The sequence below is a fragment of the Aspergillus alliaceus genome (assembly GCF_009176365.1).
Source record: "Aspergillus alliaceus strain CBS 536.65 unplaced genomic scaffold BDW43scaffold_12, whole genome shotgun sequence".
Lineage (NCBI taxonomy): Eukaryota > Fungi > Ascomycota > Eurotiomycetes > Eurotiales > Aspergillaceae > Aspergillus > Aspergillus alliaceus.
The window spans coordinates 519,187-544,567 of NW_022474695.1; the positions used below are offsets into that span (position 1 = coordinate 519,187).

The 25,381-nt window shown below is 50.4% G+C and overlaps 9 protein-coding genes across 9 annotated transcripts; 5 read left to right on the forward strand and 4 right to left on the reverse strand.

The window, feature by feature from the left end:
- Positions 1–53: 53 nt before the first annotated feature.
- Positions 54–3,312, forward strand: BDW43DRAFT_270333 (ATP-binding protein). Its single transcript, XM_032041331.1, has one exon. It carries the CDS (start codon positions 271–273, stop codon positions 3,154–3,156), a length of 2,886 nt encoding a protein of 961 aa, XP_031902320.1. The 5' UTR covers positions 54–270; the 3' UTR covers positions 3,157–3,312.
- A 147-nt stretch (positions 3,313–3,459) lies between these two features.
- On the forward strand, positions 3,460–5,225 carry BDW43DRAFT_33773 (DUF4050 domain-containing protein). Its single transcript, XM_032049934.1, has one exon. The coding sequence runs from the start codon at positions 3,745–3,747 to the stop codon at positions 4,951–4,953; it is 1,209 nt and encodes a 402-aa protein (XP_031902321.1). The 5' UTR covers positions 3,460–3,744; the 3' UTR covers positions 4,954–5,225.
- Positions 5,226–12,454, reverse strand: BDW43DRAFT_33768 (uncharacterized protein). Its single transcript, XM_032049933.1, has one exon. It carries the CDS (start codon positions 12,275–12,277, stop codon positions 5,498–5,500), a length of 6,780 nt encoding a protein of 2,259 aa, XP_031902322.1. The 5' UTR covers positions 12,278–12,454; the 3' UTR covers positions 5,226–5,497.
- A 1,250-nt stretch (positions 12,455–13,704) lies between these two features.
- BDW43DRAFT_309353 (PAPA-1-like domain-containing protein) lies at positions 13,705–15,024 on the reverse strand (the record flags this gene model as incomplete). The annotated part of the gene is made up of 3 exons (XM_032046688.1): positions 13,705–13,971; positions 14,070–14,176; positions 14,238–15,024. The coding sequence occupies 3 exons, from the start codon at positions 15,022–15,024 to the stop codon at positions 13,705–13,707; spliced, it is 1,161 nt and encodes a 386-aa protein (XP_031902323.1).
- Positions 15,025–16,166: 1,142 nt separating this feature from the next.
- Positions 16,167–17,696, forward strand: BDW43DRAFT_270345 (peroxisomal membrane anchor protein conserved region-domain-containing protein). The gene has a single exon (XM_032041332.1). It carries the CDS (start codon positions 16,243–16,245, stop codon positions 17,461–17,463), a length of 1,221 nt encoding a protein of 406 aa, XP_031902324.1. The 5' UTR covers positions 16,167–16,242; the 3' UTR covers positions 17,464–17,696.
- A 381-nt stretch (positions 17,697–18,077) lies between these two features.
- Positions 18,078–22,707, reverse strand: sec31 (putative protein transport protein (SEC31)). The gene is made up of 8 exons (XM_032041333.1): positions 22,266–22,707; positions 22,086–22,202; positions 21,923–22,028; positions 21,629–21,862; positions 21,486–21,572; positions 18,712–21,424; positions 18,363–18,661; positions 18,078–18,303 (listed from the first exon to the last, which is right to left on the reverse strand). The coding sequence occupies exons 1-8, from the start codon at positions 22,472–22,474 to the stop codon at positions 18,259–18,261; spliced, it is 3,810 nt and encodes a 1,269-aa protein (XP_031902325.1). The 5' UTR covers positions 22,475–22,707; the 3' UTR covers positions 18,078–18,258.
- A 140-nt stretch (positions 22,708–22,847) lies between these two features.
- On the forward strand, positions 22,848–23,820 carry BDW43DRAFT_270347 (RNA-binding protein). Its single transcript, XM_032041334.1, has 2 exons — positions 22,848–23,285; positions 23,341–23,820. Exons 1-2 carry the CDS (start codon positions 22,965–22,967, stop codon positions 23,479–23,481), a joined length of 462 nt encoding a protein of 153 aa, XP_031902326.1. The 5' UTR covers positions 22,848–22,964; the 3' UTR covers positions 23,482–23,820.
- Positions 23,720–24,286, reverse strand: BDW43DRAFT_309357 (uncharacterized protein; the record flags this gene model as incomplete). The annotated part of the gene is made up of 5 exons (XM_032046689.1): positions 23,720–23,819; positions 23,929–23,941; positions 24,001–24,063; positions 24,147–24,162; positions 24,227–24,286. 5 exons carry the CDS (start codon positions 24,284–24,286, stop codon positions 23,720–23,722), a joined length of 252 nt encoding a protein of 83 aa, XP_031902327.1.
- Positions 24,287–24,610: 324 nt separating this feature from the next.
- BDW43DRAFT_270355 (cytochrome c oxidase subunit VIb) lies at positions 24,611–25,291 on the forward strand (the record flags this gene model as incomplete). Its single annotated transcript, XM_032041335.1, is given in 5 exon segments — positions 24,611–24,685; positions 24,972–25,046; positions 25,060–25,062; positions 25,140–25,207; positions 25,272–25,291. Coding segments are annotated over 5 exon segments (231 nt in total), but the record flags the coding sequence as incomplete, so codon positions are not given.
- Between the last annotated feature and the right edge of the window lie 90 nt (positions 25,292–25,381).

Genomic DNA, 25,381 nt, shown 5'->3' on the forward strand with positions numbered 1-25,381 from the left:
CTTGTGGTTATTGAACCATCAATGATATTTATGTTCACTTTGAAAAGGAGGAAGTTTGTGTTACTGGATCGAATTATATAGATTTAAATCTGATAATTTAATTGATGAACCCACACACATGTCACGTGATATCAAACTCCAGCGACCGCCCTAAAGGAGCATCTAATGAACTGGTATTTCTTCCTCACGACTTGACCGATGCACACGCCCGCTGCGCGCAACTCAAGCAGCTTCTACATCTCCTAATTCCAGCGGCAAATTCTGCCCTGGATGTATTTGTCAATGCAGCGAGGCAGGCTGCTTTCGTCTATTGCACGACCCTGCCGATTCATCGCCCACCGCCGGTATCCCGCACTCGGCTCTACACCGCGTCGATTCCATCTCTCGCGAGGGTGGCAATCATCAGCACCATCCAACCCCGAGGGTCCGCGCGATTCGTTTCCGGAAAGCGTCACAAGTGATATTCCGCTGCCCCTAAGTGCCGAGCATGACGTGCCCGGACACGATGCTTCGTCGGTTACATCGCCCTCCGCAGAGCGCGCCGGGAGAAAAGAATCAGGTCCATATGGATCGGCTGTGCGAAGAGCGTTGAGGAATAAGAGAGCGCCCAAGGAATGGGCTGCTCCTACTGCCACTGTTCCGTCGTGGTTCTATGAGCGGAATACAGTGGCCAATGGAGGGGAGGGTCGGTCCGCCACAGAATTTAAGCAACAAGTCAAAATTAGCAGGTCGGAGACGGACACGGTCAAGACAGCGGTTGAGGATATGGCTTCCGGCGGTAGTGGTGACGGAGAACCTTCGGCCTCTGGTGAAGTGCCCGAGACAGGAGAACGGTACGCTTTGACGGAGGCATTATGGGAGGAGCTATGCGCATCTGCGAGAGCGGGCCTACGGCTTCCGCCTGCAAAATATGCGGCAGAACCTTCAGCTCGGAAGTCGCACCTCGTTCTCCAGTACCCCGGTGCAGACGGCATTTTGTTCCTTGATGCTGTTGTTAAGAGGCTAGCTCAGGAGCTGAATGCTGATGTGGTAACGCTCAATGCCCAAGATATCGCACAACTGTGCAGCGAACAGGACCTGGCAGATGTTGGCACGACCTCGCCTATTCGATCTCTTGGCTACGATGTCTACCGTCCGACGGCTTTGGACCTGCAGGACGTGAGCGACAGTATGGGAGAGGGGGATGATGAGGCCGAGATTGAGGTCTCGCCGCGCAGCTTGCGGTCAGGCCTGAGGGGCCCGAAGTTCATCACTATCGAAAGTTCCCGAGACGTGGGTGACATCCCTCTCCCAGGTATTCTTGGCTTGAAATCGTTAGTCGCCTCTTTTAACGGGTCTGCAGATGGGACCTCTGGATCTGCGTCATCGAGCCCCACGGATAGAGCAGAAGACCGGCGACTTCGACTGATTAATGAACTCATTTCTTCTGCTGGTGGGCCGAAGCGCCAGTCAACGGCCACACAGGAGGAAAAGCCCGCAGAATCTGCAGGCTCTGAACACAAGACACCTGCTCGCGACGTGATTGTACAGGTCCAGGACTATGGAGATATCCAGGGCACTCGTGAAGGAGCTAGATTCATATACTTATTGCAAAAAGCTATTCAAGACCGCAGAAAGAATGGATCGCGTGTTTTGTTCGTTGGAACCGCATCCCAAGACGCAGATTCAGACTCGGATGCATCCAGGTTAATGCAAAATGCTTTTGACGACCAATTCTCACAGATGCTTGTCGTTACGCCTGCCATGGGGATGGAGGCAGCAGACAAAACTTTCTCGGATGACCGAAAGAAACGAACCTTGGATATCAACATCCGCCACATACAAGACATGCTCCGGACACGGCTCCATGAGACTCCCTCGGCACTTGAAGATGACATATTTGGCACCCGATCTTGGCCGTTGGATGCGTCTGTCGTGAAGGAATCTGGCCTTGAAGAGAGGTATTGGCCCTACAGCCAGGTGCACTGGGCCACGACACTTGCACTCGGAAGCCTTGGTTCCAACGAGACCTTTGGTTTTAAGAACATACAGAGGGGGATTGAGATGATGCAGAAAACTGACCGTATTAAGAATGACTGGATGCAAGAGAGGTCTCCCAAAACCCATTCAACGGAGACTGGTAACGATCGGGAGCGGCTGTTAAGTTCACTACGAAAAACCTGCAATACACATGAGAAAAAGTTGCTAAATGGGGTTGTGGATGCCAAAAACATCCGTACGACATTCGCTGACGTCCACGTACCTCCGGAGACTATCGATGCTTTGAAGACGCTTACCTCGCTTTCTCTCATCCGTCCTGAGGCTTTCACTTATGGCGTACTTGCTACGGACAAAATTCCCGGTCTATTACTGTACGGGCCTCCCGGTACCGGTAAGACTCTTCTTGCCAAAGCCGTAGCTCGCGAGAGCGGGGCCACTGTTCTCGAGGTCAGTGGCTCTGAGGTCTATGACATGTATGTCGGTGAGGGAGAAAAGAATGTCAAAGCCATCTTTACGTTGGCCAAAAAGCTGAGCCCATGCGTTGTATTCATTGACGAAGCGGACGCTATCTTCTGCTCGCGGACAGGAGCCAGTAGTCGCACCTCCCATCGGGAGCTCATTAACCAATTTCTGCGGGAATGGGACGGGATGAATGACCTGTCAGCTTTCATCATGGTCGCTACTAACCGACCTTTTGATCTCGACGATGCTGTTCTCCGACGTCTCCCGAGGCGACTACTCGTGGACCTCCCTCTTGAACAAGACCGTCAGGCCATCCTAAAGATCCACTTGAAGGACGAAATCCTCGACAGCTCTGTAGATATCGCCGACTTAGCTAGGCGCACTCAGCTCTACTCCGGATCCGATTTGAAGAACCTTTCTGTCGCGGCAGCGTTGGCGTGCGTCCGGGAAGAGAACGATCTGGCGGCCAAGCACCAGGGTGACGAGCCCTATCAATATCCAGAAAGACGCACGTTGACCTGGAAACATTTCGAGCGCGGAATGGAGGAGATCAGCGCTTCGATCAGCGAGGACATGGCGTCCCTCTCAGCGATTCGCAAGTTCGACGAGCAATATGGTGACCGCAAGGGTCGGCGTAAGAAGAGCCCCGGATGGGGATTCACGCCTGCTAGTATCGAAGAAGCGAAAACAGATGCTGCACGCGTACGGGCATGATATGACTACAAACAACATACCAATGGGAACTTTTTAGAGGGATTGGTGTTCATTGCGATAATGCGGCTTGGGATCTCACGCGACGGCTTGTATACTATTAGCGATATGATAAAGATCAAACTGTACCAATAAATCGATAAATGAACTCGGGTTGAAAATAGAAAATAAAACGTTGGATATTAAATTTATTCAGATGTACTAAATGTCATTTAAAATGATTTTCTCAGCCCTTATCAGATTAAATTCTGGAGGGATTCGGCGATGACATCGACGAATGAATTTATTCTCCGCTTTTCCCTCGAAATTTATTATCACCCGACCAAAAACATCCCCATCTTCCTCTCCTTCCCTCTCCCTCAGAGGAAAAAAAGAGAGGGGAGCCAAGAAACTATTCTTTACGACAGCACCTCCTCTCATGCTTCCCATCTACTACACAGCTCCACGCAATTTCTCCTCACGCAAACCTCCACCCTAAGATCCCTCCACACTCTACTTACCCCTCACAATAACCTCACCCACACCTCCACCTCCACACCAACTATTTTTCTTTAAACAAAAAGAGGGGAAAAAAAGGAAAACAAAACCAAAATGTCGGCCTACGCCCGCGACTCCGCAATCCGCGAAGCAAAACTCTACGTGCGCGACATCGTCCGCAACGACTGGACCTTCCAACCGTCCACCGACGCAGGCGCCCCAGCCTCCACCTCCCCCCCGCCACCCGACCAGGAAGTCACCGCTTGGCGACTCCGCTCATACGACAGCTCCGGGTCGGAGCTGGAACCGCTTTCTTCGCCTACGATTGTGAGCCCGGCGAGCGGGTATGACTCGGCGCAGTTGGAGAGCCCGCCGATTTTGGAGCCCGCTGCGGGGGAGAGGTCTGAGCGGAGGCGCAAACGGCGGAGGCAGATGGAGGACGAGATGCGTTGGAATGAGGGGTTGAGGACGTGGGTGGAGAGGCGGGATGCGTGGACAGGCGCGAAGTCGAGGGAGGAGATTATTGCGAGGAGGCAGGTGCGGATGCAGGCGCAGGCGCAGTCTGCGGTGGAGGAATCGGGGACGGAGAACCGCGAGGAGGGATCTTCGCGGCCGGTTTCGGCTTCGAGTGGGGATGGGGAGGATTTGGCGGCGAGGACTGAGGCGTCGCTTTCTGTTGCTGAGAAGGATGGGTCCGGTTTGGAAGGCCCTTCGGTGGTGCCTGGGTTGTCTCAGCTGGGGGAGGAGCAGAAGGAGTCGACCGAGGAGATTGCTTTGCGGGAGACCATGGCTACTGGTGCTGTGCCCGTGGATGCTACGACGCCTGCACCTGCACCTGCTACGGCTGCTGCTACCGCCACAGCCTCGACGTTCGCCCACCAGGGCCCCGAAGATCCCTTCGTCCCTGTCGTGCCTTCGTTGATTTCCGGCTCGAACCCTATTCGCGCCTCGATCACCGCTTCTATGTATCCATCTATCTACTCGAAGGTAGTCGTGCAGGGCCTCACTCCGACGGTACCGATTAATCTCGCTGATGTGACGAAGGCCATGGTCCAGGGCTGGAAATCAGACGGCCAATGGCCGCCGAAACCAGCCAACACCAACCTCGTCCTCCAGGATACGGCAAGCGTGCCCAAGACCGCCGAAGACGCCCAACCATCCGGCGAGGCAGCTTCATCGGAGTCGAAGAGGAGATCGGGAGGGGTCGTCGGTGCAGTGCGCAAGGTGCTGAATTTCTCAGGGTTCCATCCGCATCCTTTCCACCGTCGCTCGAGCCAACAGCACGAGGGGGATGTGGTGAACACCGAGAATCCGGAGAGGTAGATGTCGGTTTTCTGATTTACTACGTTTTCTTACGAATTGCGTTACGAAAGCTACTATCTGGGTTACGTATGTTATCGATGTTGTGCAACGGATTACTCTTTCCCTTCTGTTTCCTAATTTTCCGCTCCTGCTGTTTTCTTTCGTTCCCTTTCACTTTCCCTTGGGTGGTACGTGTACTAGTGTATGATTGCAAATATAGGGGGTATGTATGATTGACATGGTCCGTATCAATGGTCTTACGTCCCCGGACTGAACTGCTCTACGCTGTATGTATAATGTGATTTCTTTGCATGAACGACAGAAGGCGCTTGTTTTTGGATGCTATACGTGATGAGAGTTAAAGTAGTCATTAATAAATCCAGTCATCGTCTCTCGACTATCCAACCAATCATATAAAGTACATGGCCATGCTATGAGGTGCGATATGATTACAGTCGTCATGAAGTCCATCCGAAGCCAAAACACCATATGCAAACCGTACCATGCCCTATACGCCTCTAAAGGAAGGTATCCCTATATATTTCCCGGTAGGTATCAATGTATGCTAATGAAAATCATCAAATGAGCCCAGAGCCCGTAGCGTACCCAAGAAATTCTGGGCAGCCTCGTCGAATATCGCCATCGGGGAATTCTCCAGGTTTGTAGCCATGGGTGGCTCAAGGCTAACCTCCAGCGGTTGGTGGCCTCCACGTCGAGTGAAGTAGTATTTACCTTGGTGTCGAGACCAGTTCTCATTGATATAAGTCTGAAGTCCGCTGGTAGCAGAAATACGAACTTCGTTGAAGAACTTTGGCACGTTGGTAGGTGCATTTTCTGCCAGGAAGATATTGGATGGGTGGGCGATATCTTCAGGGTCACTTATGTGTAGCTGGCCATGTAGGAAAGACAGGCTGAAGAGTATCAACTGTCGAAATGCCAGTATTTGGGATATGATTTTCTCTCCTGTGTCAGTGGCTCGATAAATGTAGTCAACAACTCGCAGAGACGATGTTATCATCTCGATGAAAGAAGTAACGGTGATTACCACTGGCGGTTCTTTGAGCATACTAGCACTGCCAATGATGGTGTACAGAGCATGGTATGAGGACTGAAAGACCGAGCTTAAGATACCTATAATTGATGAGACGCAGTCCAAATCTGTGCTATCCATATGAAAGAGGAGCTCCTTAAAGGTGAGTGATATGGTCTGTATGATTGGTTGACTAAGAAGCCATGCACTGGGGTTGCAGAAAGCCGTTTGGAGGTAAGCTGGAAACACGGATTGCAACAAGGCTGCTCTCAGGGTTGGCCTAGTGGGATCTCCCGCTTCATAAGTATGTGCTATGGCGGCTTGCAACTGGTCAACAAGATAGACCTGTTGACCATCAATAGCGGCACGCTCTGTAATGCCTTGAACGAACACGATCAGTGTCTTTACAACCTTTTCGGACGAAAGCTTCGGCTCGTAGCCCTTCAATCGTGCAACAATATAAGTCGGGTCTGTCGAAGGCAAAGGAAAAGAGGCAGGGTCGGTAAAGAACGGGTCAATGGGACAGATATCCCTCGTATGCTGCTGTAAGAATCCAACAATTCGGTGGACAAAATCAACGTAGGCCCCTTGTGCACCTGTTGTGCTGTTGCCCAGCTCCTGGTAATTTGCCTTCATGGAGGACATCATCGTCTGGATGAGTTCGCGATACTCTTGCTTTTCACTTGGAAGCGTTCGACTTGCCGTACTCTCCAGATCTTGAATGTGCGCGCGCATATTTGAAAGTACACTTGATATGAGGGATAACCGACGTTGACTGAGGTCTTCCAGCGTGATTGAGTATCGCCCGTCCGCTCTATCCACGGAGAATGGTAGGTTCTTCAGCAGAGTGTTGGTCGAATCGCAATTCAACAGCGCCTCTGTCAAAGAATGCTGGAATTTCAGCATCGATACCCGCTCCACTAAACTTGACATCCACATCCCGAAGACCTGCATCTTGCATTCAGACATGAATCGAGCATCTTTCTCAATGCAGCTTGCTAAGAACTTAGGCGTGAACTTTCTAGTCTGCACTGTGTTTCGGAGTACTGCCCAAGAACCACCATCGTAAGGACTAAGGTAATTTTCCCAGTGCCGCAATCCATACTTCACCAGTACTTGTGCGATAGAAGTCCAACAATCGACGACACTTAGGAGGACCGCATCTTCAGGGCAGTGATCCTCACCAAAACAGTTAGATACAAGCTGGGACACAGCTGGGTAAAGAACCTTCTCCATATGTTCAATTGCCTGAGGCTTCGTTGCAGGAGAAAACTCGCCCGCGTATATCGCCTCAATATCTGACCAATCCCCATACTCTTGGCTATCTTCGTCCCCTGGAGCTGGTGGGTTTGCTGGTTCAGAAACAGAGATGGAATTGCTCTTTTGAACATAGGCCTTAATCATCTGTAAAGCCTCCGACACAGTGGTATTCACGCGAGCAACCCTGGGGTTGAACAGACCCAATAATATACCGATAGGCGACTTAGAGATGAGTTTGTGGGCATGCTCTAGCGTCGGGGCTGATTGGATTGCGTTTTGTAAGCCATTTAGAGCAGTTTTCAGGAGAGACTCGATCTGTCTCTGATTCTGCGAAATTGTCCGTTCGATCAGCTGGCGGGAAAATTGATTGTCCTTTGTGTTCTGCGCTTCTATTTCCCTTCGAGCAAGCATGTGCTGCTTAATAAACTCGTTAACAAAGTAACCATGCCAATCAGCAAACGGCTCCAACCCAGATACATCCTCGTCCGTCGACAACTTGAAGCGTACAAGTCTAGTCCATGACTGAAGGCTGATGTTGCATGTTTCACGGTGGGAGCTAGCAGGATGCACAAGGTCTTTTATCGTCTCTAATCGAGGCCGGCACCCATCTGGAACTGCAAAGTACAAAGTACAGAGGAGATCATGGTGGTTTTTCAAAGCATCCAGATCTGTCTGGTGGATAGATTGTTCTTTGGGATATACTCGGCCATGATTCGGCAACAAACGCCATGCAAAATTCCGCACTTTCTTCTTATCATACTTCTTAGACAAGAAGCGCAAGCCACTTGCGATGATCTTCAAGAATACATGGAAGCATGGATCACTTGGAGTGACATCAAGAGATGGATTACGGTCAAGCTCATCCAAAAATGAGGGAGACGTGTAGTTTTCTTCCTGTTTCAGGTTGTACAGGGTGTTTTTAGCAAAGAAATCATAGAGAGTATCTAGAATTAGTTTGCAATCCCTCCAGCCCCAGCCATTCAGGAGATGGAAGCACCTGTGAAACAGAGCTCGGCAGTAACTGTTATAGGAGATAGAGGCTGAGGAATTCGGCTCGTAGCTCTCTAAAACAGGACACAGTAATTGTTTTGCCAATCTCCAGTTGTCGCAAGTCTCCCTAAAACGTAATCCGCTTCGAGAAAGTCCAGTAGCATCAATTTCGCTCAAGGGTAGTGAGGTAAATAGTCGACGCCATCTGCTTTCTAAGCAATTGATATCCTTTGTGTTGCTTAAGCCTCCGGTTGCCAACAAGGAGTCAGCAATGAAGCTTTCAAAGCATCCTTTCAGCCTCTCTGTACGGCACAATATTTGCCGGACAATGATGTAGGCCTCCACAGCTGGATATTCATCACGGACCCCTTTATCGCGTTGGGTGAGCACTTTGTTGTCTTCGAGGAATGTGCGAATATTGGTCTCCCCTGCTGGGCTCGAGATGACTGTACAGGCTTGCCTAGAAACTAACCTCGCGAGCTCCAATAAGTTATCCGTAACGTTGTCATTGACGAGGGCATGGCAGGCTATCTGGTAAGTTAAGTTGGCAAATACTAGATTGTAAGCCGCAATTCTCGCAAGATACTCTGCCTCCCGGGCTGTTGTTGACACCAAGGCTGTCAAGTTGTCATTGACCTTAGAAACAAGCGAGTGGGCCCTTGTTACAAAGCCCGTTCTATCAATGGGGTCGATAAACGTTAGGGCCTCCGTAACATACTTGACCAAGGGCCTGAATATAGTATGGGTACGATTGGGCATGGTTCCAGTGGTCGCCTCTCTGGGCACCATATCACTCTTATCCATTTCTTCAAGTATGGTATCGAATGCAATACCAAGTTCAGAAGACACAGTATCATTCCAAGGGCCCCAACGAAAGGTTCGATCCCCAACTTTCACTGCGAGAATGCCAGCGTCTTTGTCAAGGTCACGTTTACCAATATCGAGCGACCGGCAAAACTCTCCACTTCCAATAAACGAAGATTCATGGAAAAAAGTCCCAACACACAGAGGAGTGATACCGAAATCCACAGGGTACGATCGTTGAAAGCCGTTTATTCCGTCTAAGACTCTTGTGTTGGGATGTGCATCTGTCATTTGCATCCTAGGAGGGTCTGGACCTGGAGACAGAGCGAGTAAACCCAGATTTTCTACTGAGCTAACATCCAATCTCATGGGTGTACGTTTCTTCAGCTTCCGCCTGATCTGAGTTGGACGCTTTGGGAGCGTTACATCGGCATTATTTGACTCTCGAGTAGAAATATTTCCCCCTGTCTCAGGATGAACAGCTGTCGAATTCCTGTCAGCAAGAAATCGGTCTAGTGCTAGATTTCGATCCACAGTTTCAGTCAAGCGTCTTTGCTTGAGTTTTCGACTAAACAACGAGAGTGACCGTTGGAATGACGGCGCTCTAGAGACATTAAAACTGGCCATTTCTGGCACCACAGGCCTTGGGGCATTTCTCTTCAAAGAAGAGACAAAAACGTTTCTCCGGACAATCCAATTGTTACCCTGCTGGCCAGCCTGCATTGACCGTTCTGAAGGAGTAATTTTTGTCAACGCTGGAGTCGGTGTCGGAGCTTCTCGGTTTGAAATGTTACCCTGAGCAATATTAGTCTCTTCGAGATCGGTTGTCGGCCTAGCAGTGACTGAGTGATCTTTATTTCCCACCCGAAAACCCTGATTATCGGGTACAATTTTCTTATTTGCAGAAAGGTCCATCAATGGTGGTCGCCTAACGGGCTTTGTTTGGGGCATAGGCAACCTCGTCTGCCAGATACGGCCGGCGCGCCATTCGCGCAACGATGTGTTAGCATCTTCTGTGTCCATCGTTGAACTCAGCTTGATAACCTTGCCAGAAGGACTTCGTCTTCCACGGTCCCGGCGAAACCGAGCTTTGCGTGCGGCAATTCTGAGGAATTGAGGCTGTTCGTTTCGAGGCCGAGAAGTGACGTCTGGAGCGTCCAAAATACCAAGTCTCGGAGGGGCGCGTGAGGAAGACTGCTTCTCCCTTTCTCGCCGGTAAATTGGATCGGTAAGTCTAGCTTGTCTCTTTAGGCGAAGCCGCTTAGGACGACTGTCTGAGAGAGCAATATGACCCTCAGGCCTCGGTCTTTTTCTCCCCTTCTGTATTCGAGAAGCTGAAGTTTCACGGGTTGCCGATGGAAACATGTAGTCTATGCGATTGTCTTCTGGAATATCCTCACCAATGTCTTCCGCAAAGAAGGAGTCATCGAACCCAACCAGATTAGCAAGCATCCGCCGTGTATTGTTTTTATCGCCATTGTCGTCGCCCTCACTCCCATCACTACCATCAGAGTCGGCAAGATGTCTCAGTGATGTCAAGTGGTCAGTCGGGTTTGAGAGAGTTGTAGGCCCATGTTTTTTAATTATCTTTTTAGCGACACCCTTGGCGCTTTCTGTTCGAGAAACTCTTTCGCGATTTCGTTGTGTAGAACTCAGTTGTGCCTGCTTCTGTCTTTGTTGGTCTAATCGCAGCCATGAAGCTGGAAGAACACCTTTAATTCTACGTTGTAGTTCACGAACGGCGCCTTCATCCCTATTGTCATCTTCTCCGTCTTCTTCTTCGTCCTCTCTTTCATTCTCTGAGTCAGAATCCCGAGAGGCTATCGACCGGGCATGAACAAGCTCTCGATCGACTCCGGAACTGACCCCGTACGTAAGGCCGGCACTGTCTCTCCGCCCTAACATCGGGGCATTGCTCGGTGTATTTAATGAAGGCGGCGTGAACCCTCGGGGGAACCGGAACTCGATTGGATCTCGTAAGGCCTGCGAAGAGATAACACTCCCAGAGTGTGGCGGACTAGGGGTTGTGTGCTGGATCGAATCTTCGCCTAAACCAATCGGAGATGTACCATTATCTATTATCACCTTAGGGCGAGACTGATACCGGGAGGCGAGTTGATGATCGTCCGGCTTTGACACCTTACGCCGCTTAGGCCCTCTGGGTTCGTGGCCAGACAAGTCCGGGTGGCGCGTATACTGCCGACCACCATGAGGATCTCGAGGTGGTCTTGCCTCAGATGTAGTATGTACCTCCGCTGGAGACGATGGGGGGAATTCGAAGTTCGTAGTAGGGCTACTCGAAGGGGGTAGGGTGCTATCAAAGCTCTGACCTTGACTATCTGCCGCCGCTTGCAATGCCCGTTGGTATTGAGCGATGCGTACTGGTTGAATGCCTCTTGCCTTCATGAGCTTTTGGTATTTCGCATCTTCTAACAGATAAGGATGTAGCTGGATGGGATTGCGCTGCCGCAGGGATCTTCGTGTTGGCTGGGACAATTCTTGCAAGATATCCTCCGGTATATCGAGAGGAGGGAGCAAATCCTCCAGTTTACTCTGCAATGGTGGTGGATTCTCTGTGTTTTCTTGTTCACGATGTTCGTCTTCATCCAAGGCTAAAGAGTGCAGGGATGACAGCGGAGAAGATAGAGGAAGGTCAGCATTGTTATTACCCTCCGGTGGCTCGCCAGTTCTATGCGCTTTCGAAGGGAGGCTAGTTGATCTCCGAGAGATAAGCTGGTCCAGCTGTAGCTCGTCTGGAGAAGAACTGGGAAAGTCCCATATGTCCTTCGCTTGCTCTGCTAACGGAGTCGTCGGCCGATTCGGCTTTGGAGTAGCTGATAGGGTCGGAGATGGATGTGAATTCAATGCCCTCCCCCTGGGAGTTGCATCCTCGTCATTGGGGCCTTCTGACGACAGTCCTTGAGCGATATCCCGAGCTGCCTTGTCGGACAACTCTATGGCCGAAGAAACTTCGCCGTCATTCTCTCCATCATCATACCCCCGAGCAAACGCATCATCACTCAATTGATTGGATACGACAGGTTGGAGATCACCCCCAGGGACTTGGGAATTTTGGCACTCGTCCTCTTTAGTGCCATCGTTCCGGGAAGCTTGGGTGGTCGTGTTAAGCGCATTAGGCTTGGGGGATGCTGCAAGCTCATCATCACTACCTTCAACATCCTGAACCACCTTATCTTGGCTGCCCAGCCCATCATCCTCGTCTGAGTCCGGTACAAACCCTCGTTCTCGCCATGATTCCATTTGTTTCCTTGGCGCTGATGGCCCATCTCCCTAGTAATCCATTACTTCGTAGCTGTTAGCCGCGAACAAGGGCTCTCCGCGCCCCGGATGCCAATAGGAAGCGAAAAGGACCGACCGATATAAGTGAAGGTGAAAACAAATAATAAGCAGTCCGATTGTGGCCAATCCAGAATTGCCTGAAAGTGGTTGTCGGGAAGACGCGTCGAAAATGTGGGGAGACGCGACGGAAATTAAGCAATGGCGGAACTTTGGCGATTTAAGCGGCAAATCAGTTTGAACATCCTCCTGGCTTTGGACTCCAAAACAGCTACCTCAATTGAAGTAGAGGCTTAAACTCAATCATTTTCTCTTCAATTTTTTCTTCTCCTGGATCCATTATGAGTCGAAACTGGGTTCCGGCGCTTGTAGCCATTGGGGTGGGAGTCTTCTCAGGTCGGTATGGTCCTGAACACCGAGACGATGGGTACAGTATTCGCTAACACTCACCACTACATTCTAGGTTACTATTCCTTTCAACCCTCACTGAAAGAATTGCAGTCTGAGAAATTAAATCCCCGACGGTATGTCGCTTTACCTACCGAGATGACGGCTTGTCCCTCTTTCCTTCGATGAACTGATACGACGCCATTCTATCAACTTCAGGGCCCATCCTGGGGAACAGACTCACACCCCTAATGACCTTACGACTCCCACTTCACTAAATACCAATGATAGCACGGGTGCTGCAGCGAAGCCAGATATAGGGTCAACACCAGGCGGAAATTCGAAGTAATAATATACTGGAAGCACAATCCCCACAACAGGCGGGAGGGAGAAGGCGTGGAGCTTGTCTGCCATATCGCAACATTATGTGTTCCGACGAGGCTCATGACATTTAGTTCCATCATCAAATCTTTCGAAAAGTGCCCTCGCAGGACGTCTAAAGTTAGTGGAGAGAGATGTCTTGAGCCATGCCCACTCTCCTTTACGGGCATGTAGGACAGTCACTGGCTCTCGCACTGCAAAGTTGCCCATCGAAGGTATATGAAAAGTTGAGGAGATGACTCCAAGAACTGCAGATCCGGAAGTCCATTCTACTATAGCTCATTCTGTGAATAGCCAGCATCCGAATAATAAAATTCTACAATCTCGGAATACATAACATTTGCCATCATAATTTCAAGTTTTCATAGCACGCTTCTATCGTGTCAATCTCACCGATCATAAATGAACATATGCCCTGTTTCCTTATATAATGAACTCCGCCTTGAACCGGGTATGCCAATCAATAAATACACAATAAGGCAATCAACAGGCAAACCCTGGCTTCGGCAAAAATATACAGCCCGATCCCGATTGATAAAATACTGAAAATAAGCCCCAAATGGTAAAGCCAACTTTTCCCAGATACGCCTGCACCGTTTGCACCTGACTTCCAAACTGGTCAATCACACTTCTTCCACCAGCTTTCTAGGCCCGCTGCCTTTCAGAGAAGGGTTCCCGAAGACACGTCCTGCTGGAGTCTCGAGCCATTCCTCTGATACATAGATCTTGCTCCCCTTGCGGCCACTGACCCATCTTACCATAGTTGGGTCTGGCCTCTCGAAATTCAGTGTCTCCTGCTCTGCAGAGGCCGTCTCGGCCGCTTCAGCAGCAGGGATCCGACCACGCCGTTTAGGTGCTTGTTTCCGCAGAAGTCTATTGATTGTATCCATCTGTCATCTTGCGTCAGTTTACACTTTTTGACAGCTAAAGATAAAAAAATAATTTTGCTTCGCACTCCAACCGGGAGACATGATCTCGTGGCACATACCTTTTCTTCTTCGTTTCGCTTTTCGCTAAGGTTCTTTCTCCGCCTAGCCATTTCCGCACGGCGCATAGCACGCTCTTCTGCGGTTAGATGCTTCTTCACCTGTGGTTCTGCTCTGCATTAGACAATGCCTTTCGTGCGACAAACTCGCAGGTGCTATACGAAACTTACCCATTGGCAGTTGCAAGAAATCATTGCCCAAGGTGCCCCTTTGGCGTTTGGTCATGCGGGCGGGGTCAGCAGTAGGCGTGCCGTCGTCACTATCAAGCTCTTCTTCCTCTTCTTCCTCATCCAAATCATCCTCGCCTCCATTAACGTTTCCAAGTCCACTCTCTTCTTGATCATCGGGTTCACCCTCCGCGTCTGAATCAGGCTCCGAGAGCTCCTCGTCGTCCTCCTCGTCCTCGGCGTCTAGTTCCATCTCTTTCGCTTCGACGCCCTTCACTGCCCTAGATGTGGATGCGGGTACCCCAGAAGACTTAGTGTGTCTTTTCGACACTGGAGGTTGAGGCGGGGTATCGTCCATGTCCAGATCTCCGTCCGCATCAACATCCTCGTCATCTTCACCGGGAGCATCTTCATCATCTACTTCATCTTCTTCCTGGTCTTCCAGGTCTTCATCGCTCGTGTCAACTTCCACGAGCTTCTTCCTGGGCCGGCTGGTCCGTGGCCCTGTCATTATAGGGTTCTCCGTAAAAACGTTGACAGAGCGTCTGGAGGTACCATTGCGTGTACTACCACTGGTAACCTCACGCAGCTTACTTGAAGGCATCTTGACAGTCAAACGAATAGATCTCCTGGACTCCTCCGGGGAGTCTGAGGGAGATCGGAAGACGGTTACAGATGAAGATGTGACAGCGCGGGTCACTCTGGTCGGGGTTCTGGCACTTGCGTTAGAATCCAAGTTTGGTAGATCATCCCGCATAGGGCGGGAGCGAAGTGAGCGACGCAGAGACATGATAGCTCGACGGGATTGGCTTGATACGAGATATGGATGGCAAAGTAATGGGGGCAAAAGGGGCTTAAAGGCTAAACTTCTCAAAAATTCCGCAGAAGAGCTGAGGGATTAAAAAAGCAAACAGCGAGACAATCAGGGAAAACACAAAATTTGAGGGAGGATGGGAGGGGGGTTAGTCTCGTATCGGTGGACAATAGTAGACAACAATAAGGCTATCTGGGGGATTGTTGTGTCTGACAGATGAGGCAGTGTCGGTCGTGGAGGAGATACAGAGGGGTGGAAAGAGGGGAATGAACAGGGAAACAAGCCCATGCGATAGTTATGACCAACTGACTACGTGGGCCAGTCCAGAGGAGTGATCGTGATGTAGTCCGGGAAGGCACAGGCCATCAATCCCTATCACATCTTTTGACGCCACTTGGAAGTTCTCATCCGACACGAAGGACACAACCAATGGGAACATTCTGGACTAAGATCTCAAGCGATACACCAGTCAAGGGCGGGAGCGCGGTGTAGGCACCGTTGGTGCGTTTTCTCCTGCAACCCCGACAGGACAGGTATTACTCTCTGTGCGCTGCATGGACAGGGATCGCTGACCGAACAAGGGGGTGGATACAACTCTAATATAATAGGATAGGAGAAGAGAAAGTGAAGTGGGAAAAAAAAGGGGGGGTGGAACACAGTAGATTAAATGTAAAACGGTGCCATTGAGTACATGGATGTATACGAGAGGAATAAAGGGAAAACTCACAAAGGATGATAAGGGTCGCAATTGAGGAGGCACGTACCACCCAATCTTCTTGAATTGAATTTCAGTATACGTTTCAAATGATTTGCTTGAGGATCACTGTATATAATCACTAGTCAAATGGTTGGTTCGCACAGTCCCTGATGGTCTTTCTGTTGCAATTGAACGATGGGAGATAATCGGATGTTCAATCGTGGTATTCTGCCACAGGGCGGTATCACCATTTTGACCGCCTGCCATGAATAGTTTGGCCATGTGGTAATTGATACCATGCATGACAATACCGAGAATAAACCCACTCCGGAGGATAAGCCGAGGTCGCAGAGAGTCGAAGCCATACTTCTCCCTCACATGGCTATCTTTCTCCGTCTCTCCCCAACTTCCTCCACCTTTCTCTTTCTCAATCCAACTTACTTCATGGTGTGTTTCCTTCATTGCAATTAGCCTCTTCCTCTCACCCTCAACCCGCCATGGCTGATTCAAAGCCCAAAACCCCATCAATCCCGCAATGGCAACAGCCCTCCGCCACCAACTCCACATCTCCGCCAAGCTCCGATGATGCTTCACGGTCAACTCTTCTAGAGCAAGCGACCAAGTTCTTACAAGATGAATCCTTATGTGACGCCCCGCTAGATCACAAGGTATCATTTTTGGAGTCGAAGGGTCTCCGACAAGATGAAATTGACAGTCTGTTGGGGGTGTCGCGAACCTCCGAGGCCACCAGTAGTACAGCCGCAACCGGGGAGGATAAGAAAACCACGGAGTCGAGCACCACATCAAGCACAAGCACCCCTGCCTCTTCATCGCCTTCTGCCCCCGTATCTCAAACTTCCTCTACATCTACTACCGCCACCGCCAACCGGCAACCCCCGTCCACTCGTGACGTCCCACCAATCATTACATACCCGGAATTCCTCGTCAACCAACCCAAACCTCCTCCGCTGGTGACTCTCCGCAGCTTCCTCTATACCCTTTATGGCGCTGCAGGTCTAGGAGCCAGCATTTACGGCGCAAGCGAATACCTCGTCAAGCCCATGCTTGCCAACCTTACAAGCGCACGGCACGATCTAGCCGAAACAGCTCAGGAAAACCTCAAAAAGCTCAACGAAAAACTAGAACAGAACGTCTCCGTTATCCCTCCCCAGCTCACTGCCCGTCGCGCCCAATCTACCGGCTCGAGCTCCGATGATGAAACCGAGTCCGTCACATCCGACCCGGCGGAGTTGTTCCATCGTGATGTCGCTGTCCAGACCTCAGAAGATTTCAATCTAGAGAACTCATCCTCGTTAGCACCAAATACCGCAGACACAGAGACTTTTGATCCTACTACTGCTGTCAATACACATGTAAAGCGACTTGAAATTATCAGGTCTCATCTACAGGAATTCTCCGAGACGGACAAACAATCGACTACGTGCGATGATACCGTCCGCACCAGCCTCAACGAGCTCCAGCATTACCTAGATGGACTACTCTATAGCAAATCTGGCTATGGCACGACAAGTGGTTACGGTGTCTATGGTGCATCTGGCTTTGACAGCGGTGGAAACACGGCTGGCTTGAATAAAGGCGAAGAAGACGCGATATCCAATTTCAAGTCGGAGATAAGAGGTGTCAAGGGTGCTTTATTGAGTGCTCGGAATTTCCCTGCTAGTCGGGGGCCGAAGATCAGTAGTGGTCTCAACAGATGAGGGTGGAAATGACTGTTATGATAATACTTTTGCTCGAGGCAGGGCAGCACTATCATGTGAATATATATGCAGCATTCTTTTCTTCGTCTTTTCTTAGTCCGCTTAGTAGAAGAATGTATTGGTCTCCAGCAACAACCAACAAAGTATTAAGGCCAATCTGATCTACTATGGTGTCGAAAATGGCCGCTATGTCTGAATCAAGTTGCAATATAGGATTCCATGATGATCTTTATTTATGTACCTTAGGCGAAGTAGAGATATATTAGACACAGTAGGAATATATTCTTTATAAACATACACTGCATACCGTGGTTGTATATGTTAGCCATACCCAATGAATCAAAAGTCACGAGCGCAAGCTATCTGCTCGTGTGTAGATTGTGAAAGCCCATTCCAAGTGACTTCTTTACAGACATTGATACTCAGTAGTTACCACTAGACCAAAACCTTTGGAAGTTGATCGGGATCATTCTATGATTTCACATCACTATGATCACGCTAAGAACTTCACCACTTGCTGTCTTCGATCTAAAGTAAGACTCACGATTTGAGGGCTTCTTTTTGTGGTCGCACTGCTCTAAAAAGTTTACTGCACATATCTTAGGAACCATAGATAATCAATCGAACATAATAACATTTAGACAAGAAGAAACAATTTCTAAAACTAGTACCTGAGCAAATCGCACGACTGGTCTAGCCTGAAGACCAACAATACGTATATGAAAGCATAGACATTCCTCTCTCATACGAATACTCATCACCTTGCCCCAGACGTTGATTGGATGCCACAACTATTTACGGAGTGGCCCTGCTCATGCTGATGAGACGTTTCACACCAACCTAATTATCGAGTTAGAAAGGTTTGAATGCAAAGCATGACGAACTGTTGAATAACTCACCATCCAGTTACCACATTCTTCGGTTCTGTTTGTCAGGATATCGACGTGGATAGCACGTGCGGTGTCGTAGTCACGCGCCTGAATGGCACGGGCCAAGTCTGCCATATCCGAAACGGTGTTTGGCTTGAGCAGATCTTCGTTATTTAGATGATCGAACAAAATGCTCAACCGACGCTCAGCATCGTCGACTTGTGCTTTGAAGGATGAAGGCGCACGGCCCTTGATGCGCTGCATATCCGCCGTGAGGATCTCGTAGATAGGCATGGCGTCTGCAGGAATGTGGGAGCGATCACCAGGAGCTAGGAAAGTTAGAATAAAGTCCAAGCGAGGCATTATATGTAGTACTTACGATACTTGGGAGGCGCGGGTGCCGCCTTCTTTGGTGAAGAAGCCGTGCCGGGCCTAGAGCCTGCAGCTGGAGGCGGTCCTTGCTGTATTGGCGGAGGAGCAGTCGACGTTGGCGTAGTGGGAGCATACTGGCTCGCTACCGGAGGCTGGGGGGCATATGGTGAGGCAGCTGCCGGAGGAGGGGGAGGAACAGGAGCCCGCGCCTGAAACTGTGGGCTTGCCGCTTGAGCTGCTGGGCTTGGGGCATACCGGTTAGTCGGTGGAGGCATAGTCGGCGGAGTGTTGTAAGGAGACGGGCCACGGGGGATTGCTGCCGGTACTGCCATAGTGCTGGGGGTTATCTGAGGAGATTGAGGTAAGGATGCGTAAGGGTTTGAGGGCGGAGGAGGTCCCGACGGGATAGCAGAAGGCGGAGAAGTCACCCGGGGAGGTGGTGCAGTGCCTTTTGGCGGAGGGGGAACCGAGGGTGTCCGCTGAGTAGGCAGAGCCCCGGGTGGTGGAGGTCCCTGGCTGAGAGATGGGGATTGGTTCGGAAATGGCGAACTGATTGGTGCGGCAGCTCCGGCGGGAGTTCCTCTCCGCGGCGTCGGAGCCTTCGCAAAGCCTTCAGGAAGATCATTCCAAGCAGGGAGATTGGTGGCGGTAGTGTATGTGGTAATAGTAGCGGGAGATTGATTCGACGCACGTGGCGGAGGAGGCACTGAACCACCTAAGGGCTTAGCACCATAGGACGGTGGCGGTGTGGGTTGATATCCCGAGGGAGGAGCATAACCGCCGCCGGAAACTGGTGCATATGGGTTGGTTGGCTGAGGTGTGGCCGCAGCACCAGGCGGGGCGTAAGGGTTCGTAGCAGGAGCCGGAGGTGCGTATGGATTGGGAGCAGCAGTAGCAGGAGGCGCGTATGGGTTAGAAGCAGGAGCCGCAGGAGGATAAGGACTAGGAGCTGCAGCTGGTGCAACCGGCGTGAATGTGGTCTGAGGCTGATATGCGTTGGTTGGTGGGAGAGGCTTGCTCAGTGGTGTTCCACGACCAGTAGACACTGGCTGCATCTTCTGAGCAGCTGGTTGCCTCGTGGCCAGCTGTATACGATTCCTTGCAACTTCAGCTTCGGGGTGCTTCTCCGGAACAAGATCAAGATACTTTTGAGCAACCTGTAGCCGTCCATGAGTAGCAACCACGTCAGCATACTCAATGTACTTGTTGTACAGGTTGCTAAGCTTCCAGCCCGACTCTTTTGTACGCTCCGTATCCTGGAACTTAGTGACTTGGCGGAAGATGGTCACCTTCTCAATCAGTCCCTGCAAAGCGCGCACATGGATCGAGAAGGAGTTATCATTCGTAGCAGTTTCAATGGCTTTTTGCTCATTCTCGCGAAGCTCCTCGATCCAGATCTCAACAACCTTCTCCAATTTGGAACCAGCGAGGAAGCAGAATGAAGCATCTTTGCGGAGGCTCTTATCGTTAGTAGCCCGGATTTGTTCCTCCAATCGATCACCAAGAGCGTCGCAAAGATCAGCAAATTCCTTTTCTTCAGCAAAGGTACACAGCGCTGCCATAACTTCCTTCCAGTTAGACAAGTCGGCGTTGTACACAACATCCCAGAGGTTCTTGCCAACAATGGATGCTAACAGGCGAACGTAGTTCGGGCTCTCGGTTTGTTTGGAGAAATAGTGCTCCTGCACCTTTTCGATGCACTTGTGACCACCGCAAATAGCAATCATGAAAGCATCAGACAAGCGATCTTCCTTGAGAGCGACATCCAGTGCCTTCTCAAAATCGCCGAGGAGCAATGCTCTGGTGATGCCCTTGTCTGCTTCCGTCTCAGAACCATTGAAGATCCGAAAGGGGTTGTTAGTCTTGGCTCCCTTTGACGCGGCTAGGTCGGACAAGAAGTTGTCTTCTTCAGGGCTCGCATCAAACATCGATTGCAGGCGCCTGTGCTTCTTCGCCCCCGGCCCGCGGGATTCTTTGGGCGACTCTCCATTAGTTTCCTCCTTATCTAGGCCAAGGTTAGCCAACTTCTCGGCAGCCTCATCAGCAGATTGATCCTGGAATCCGAGGTATTCGATAAGCCCCTTTCGGGGGTCCTCAGAGATCAAGGCCTCAATGACCTTCCAGTCAGCCTTCTCTTCATCAGTGGGGGCGTTTGCAGCTCTAGTTTCGCAGATGCTTCGAAGATCGCCCTCCTTAAGAGCATTCTCAAAGGTCTCAGTAGACTGTCCAACAGCCTCATCAACTTCGAACGGGGTGATCTTAATCTTGGAAGCACGCTGGCCCTTCTCTACCAAGTTGACAGAAACCACTCTGCCTCCGAAACCGAAAGTGGCACCACAGGGTCTCTCAAGCCACTTAGGAACCTTCGGGAGCGAAAAGCTCGAAACCTGCGGCTGACTCTGTGCCTTTGCGAAGAAATCTTCCCCATCAAGCGCTTGGTTCTGGTCTGCGATGGCCTGAGCAGTTTCGGTGCTGGTGTTTTGGATAGTCTGGACCGCGATCTTGCCATCGAAGGAAGCCGTAGCGAAGAAGTTGGGGTTGTGGGGATTCCAACGAGTCTGGAAGGTCCAGTTTGTAACGACAGGGAACTCGCCGTAAGGGTGACCTGTTTGTGGGTTCCAGCAAAGAGTACGATTGTCTTTTCCGGAAGAGAGAAGCAAATCAGGATCGTGGCTGCACCACGAAAGCGACAAGACGCCGGATTCATGACCTTTGAGAACCTAAAAGATATTAGAAGTTATCAAACTAATATCCGCCAGAGACAAGTTTGCTTAAGCTTACCCTTTCTGGGGCATGAGAATTACGGAGATCCCAGACATAGATCATGGGGTCTGACTCCAATGGTGTCGCCGTAACGAGTTTTGTAGGCTGCAGCATGTTAGAAGCCACATTTGTTTTCTGAATGGTTGGCACAAGCATCTCACCTTCTCAGGATCCCAGGCAACAGCACTGACAGCTTTACGACCCATATTGTTAAGAGTCAAGCTCTCCTTCTTCGTCTTGACATCCCAAACGGTGACAAATCCCGCACTGCTACCAGTAACTAGGATGTGCGCAACCTTCTTATTCCAGTCCAAGCACTCAATATCATCCGCGCGTGCAGCGGTACCACCGAGTCGATAGGGGTTTGCGACATTGTTCAGATCCGAGATGTACAGCTATTCCAAGCCATTAGCAAAGTAGTCCTGTAGGTTCTCAATCTTAGTTTAATTAAGTACCTCTCCCTTCGCGCCACCGGTTGCCAGCAGATTAGAATGTTTGGGGTTGAATTGGAGGGCCTTGATGGCTCCTGAATGTTTGGAGGTTCTCGAGATAACGGCGTCACTTCCCAATAATCAGCCAATTGAACTATATCTGTTTGATACTTTCTGTAACACAAACCTCGACCCATTGAGTAACTTATCGGCGTCCCACAAGTCCAATGATCCGTTTTCCAAAGCGCCAGCTATTACTCCCCGTGTGTTCTCCTCGGATTGCGTCCACGCTAAGTCATTGAAACTATAGAGGCGGCCGTCAGTATTTCACACCTGCATCGTGAAATGGGGATAAAGTGATATGTACCCGGAATCAGTATCAAGCTTCGCTACAGGCTGCAGCTCTTCGCCGGCACTCTGACGATCCAGGCCCAAGTCCCACAGCTCGAGGCATGTCTCGTTGGAGAAATCAACGTCAACTGCGCCGGCCCGAGTACCGGTAGCAATCAATGGCGACGCAGCACCGGGAGACCAGGCAAATGTGGCCGTCCGGGGAATCTCCCTCAGACGAACCATGGTGAAAGTAAAGGAGCGGAAGTAACGAGAGGTACTATAGATTAGGAGATAACCAGACTAAGAAACGGCCGCAGCAACTGTCATAGAAAGTGGGAATCGGCGAATTATTAGGATTATAAGACGAAAGAGATATTTCCAAGCGTAACCTCCCCTCCCAAACAAGACCAGAGGGGTGTATGAAAGTTGCCAAGTAGCAGCGGGATGCGATCGAGACGTCAACTGCACGGTTCCCAATCAACCAAGTGTCCTCCTGGAGGTACCCGGGCGATTGGCGCCTAACCTGTTCGGGCGCTCGCCAAAACACCCGCGGAGGACACGTGATATCAGGTTGCTCGGTCCAGAAAGTCTAGGCAAGGAAACCACAGTGGAGAGCAGCGAAAGAGCGTGAACTTTGACGGGGGCAGAGAGCCCTTTTTTTTCATTAGCTACAACTTTGTGGTTCGATAAGCTCCCCGGAGGCAACACCACCGAGCTTTCAACCAGACACACCATGAGCGAGACAGCGCGCTTGAAATGTACCGTCTATGTGGGGGGTCTCGACCAGGCGGTTACTATGCAGACACTGGCCGAGGCATTCGTTCCATTCGGCGAAGTCGTTGATATTACCCTCCCAAAGCCCGATGTACCAAACTCAAATGAACTTCATCGAGGATTTGGTTATGTCGAATTTGATGTTCCTGAAGATGCGAAAGAAGCAATCGACAACATGGACGGAAGTGAGCTCTACGGGCGTACGATAAAGGTTGCAGCCGCCAAACCACAGAAGGATAGCAATGAAGGTCTAGGAAGCAAGACAGCGATCTGGGAACAGGTGCGTAAGGGACTTATTCTTCAGTACGACCAGGTTTCTAACTACAAATGTGCAGGAGGGCTACCTGGCCAAATACGCAGTCAATGAGGAAGATAAGTTGGCGGCAGAACAGGCTCAGACGACAGCCAACGATCGTTCTCACGACCCAATGCAAGGATTAGAAGAGCTGGACGTCGCTGGTCCGAAGCCCGAATAAGTTCTGAAGACTCCAAGATCATGAAACAGGAAGCTGTGCGACAGTAATATCGCAATATTACCCCATCAGAACCCTCTGTTCAAGCCGTACTATATACACGCGCTCCAACCATGAGCCTGAGTATTGTTTTTGAAATTTCAAATTCTTCCGCGACATCAACTCTCCCGTGAATAATACAGACCGCCAACAAAAATCACATAAAAGGATCGCGATTGAAATTGAAATGAGGTAATACATTTTAGTGCTCACGGTCCTCAGGGCTGTTGCGGGAAAGACGCAGAGTCTTGTCAGTCATGAGCTTCTTGGTGCTGGAGTAGATGGCAGCTCCAACAGCGACGCTAGAGAAGTTGCGTCAGCACGAGCACAGGTTTTAGTCTGGGGAGGTAGCAACTGAGGGGATCGATCATGTAATATAGAATTTAGGAAATTTCAGATCAGTAAACATACCCAAGGACAACACCTAATCACAGAACAGTTAGATAAATAGTAGCTCCATGGGCAAAACGTCAGATGACATACCAAGAGGGATCAACTCTGGGGGAACTCTCTTAAGAGTGCGCAGACGCTGAGAGATAGTGTGAGCTGTAGCTTTAGTTAGTCCAATTCTATCTTTAAATCAATTTTTCGCAATTTAAACCTAATTGCGAGTTCTTAGGGTCCCATACCGCTCTGGGCCTCCTTCTACAACGATCGTTAGCACACAGCCGTTTTTTCCCGGAAACGAGGAACACCGAAAGGAGCTTACAGGAGTAGGGAAGGCAAAAGGCCGGGAGGCCTGCATCCGCAAAATACGAGTGGGGAACATGGTGAGAGTGGACGTTAACCTGTGGGAGCAGAGATGGTGGTGGGATGGAAATCGGATGTGGTGACGGAAGCTCACGACGTTTGAAGGGAAGGGTTGAGCAAGTCGTGCCTTAGGCTGGATTCGGGTGTTTAGGAAATCTTGCCGCATGAGTGGCTCGCTAGACCGCCCGCGGTCACTCCCGGATTCGCTGCTTCACGGGATCATTCCACCACTCCACTGGCGCAAACCTCACCCCATCTTCCTTCTCCAACTCCCCTCTCATCTACGCCAACCAACCCCCATTTACCTCTTTCAGTTTTGATTCCAGAGGCTTTTTGCTTCCCTCATAATCAAAATGGGTGCTATTCCTGAAGCCGATCCCGATGAGCCTGTCGAGACCAAGCCCTTCAAGTTCGTGACAGGTGAGCTTAATTACAGCCAATCTTGAGGTTTAGAGCCTGAAATGAGGGTCAATTGCTAACTATTCTGCAGCTGGTACGTTCTAATTAGGTCTTCTATCGATCGGATCGCTCGCAATACCCCGCTACCGAGGTTTTGGTATCGTGTGGTTCCCATACGAGACGCTGACAACTTCTGATGCAACAGGCTATGACGCCCGTTTCCCCCAGCAGAACCAGTCCGTGAACCGCAATCCTATACACCCCAATCACCCCGAAACAATTGCTAATTCCACTGTTCACCTCAGGACCAAGCACTGTTGGCAAAACTACGTCGACTACCACAAGTGTGTCAACGCCAAGGGCGAGGATTTCCGCCCATGCCGTCAGGTATGTCACTTTTTCCGTATCCCCGACACGAAGTCTCAGGGAGAACGATGCACTTGCAAGTACAGAAAGTAGGGCTAACAATCGATCCAGTTCTTCCACGCTTTCCGCTCCCTGTGCCCTAAGGCCTGGACCGACAGATGGGATACACAACGCGGTATGTAAATTTCTTTGCATAATCGTTCAGACTGCCCCATCATAGACTAATTTCGCTCCCACAGAGGCTGGCAACTTCCCCGCTCGCTTGGGGTAGATGAGTAACAAGTCATTGTTGATTGATTTTTCAAGCATTTTTTGTGTCAACATGTACTCTACCTGATCAAAGCGGGAA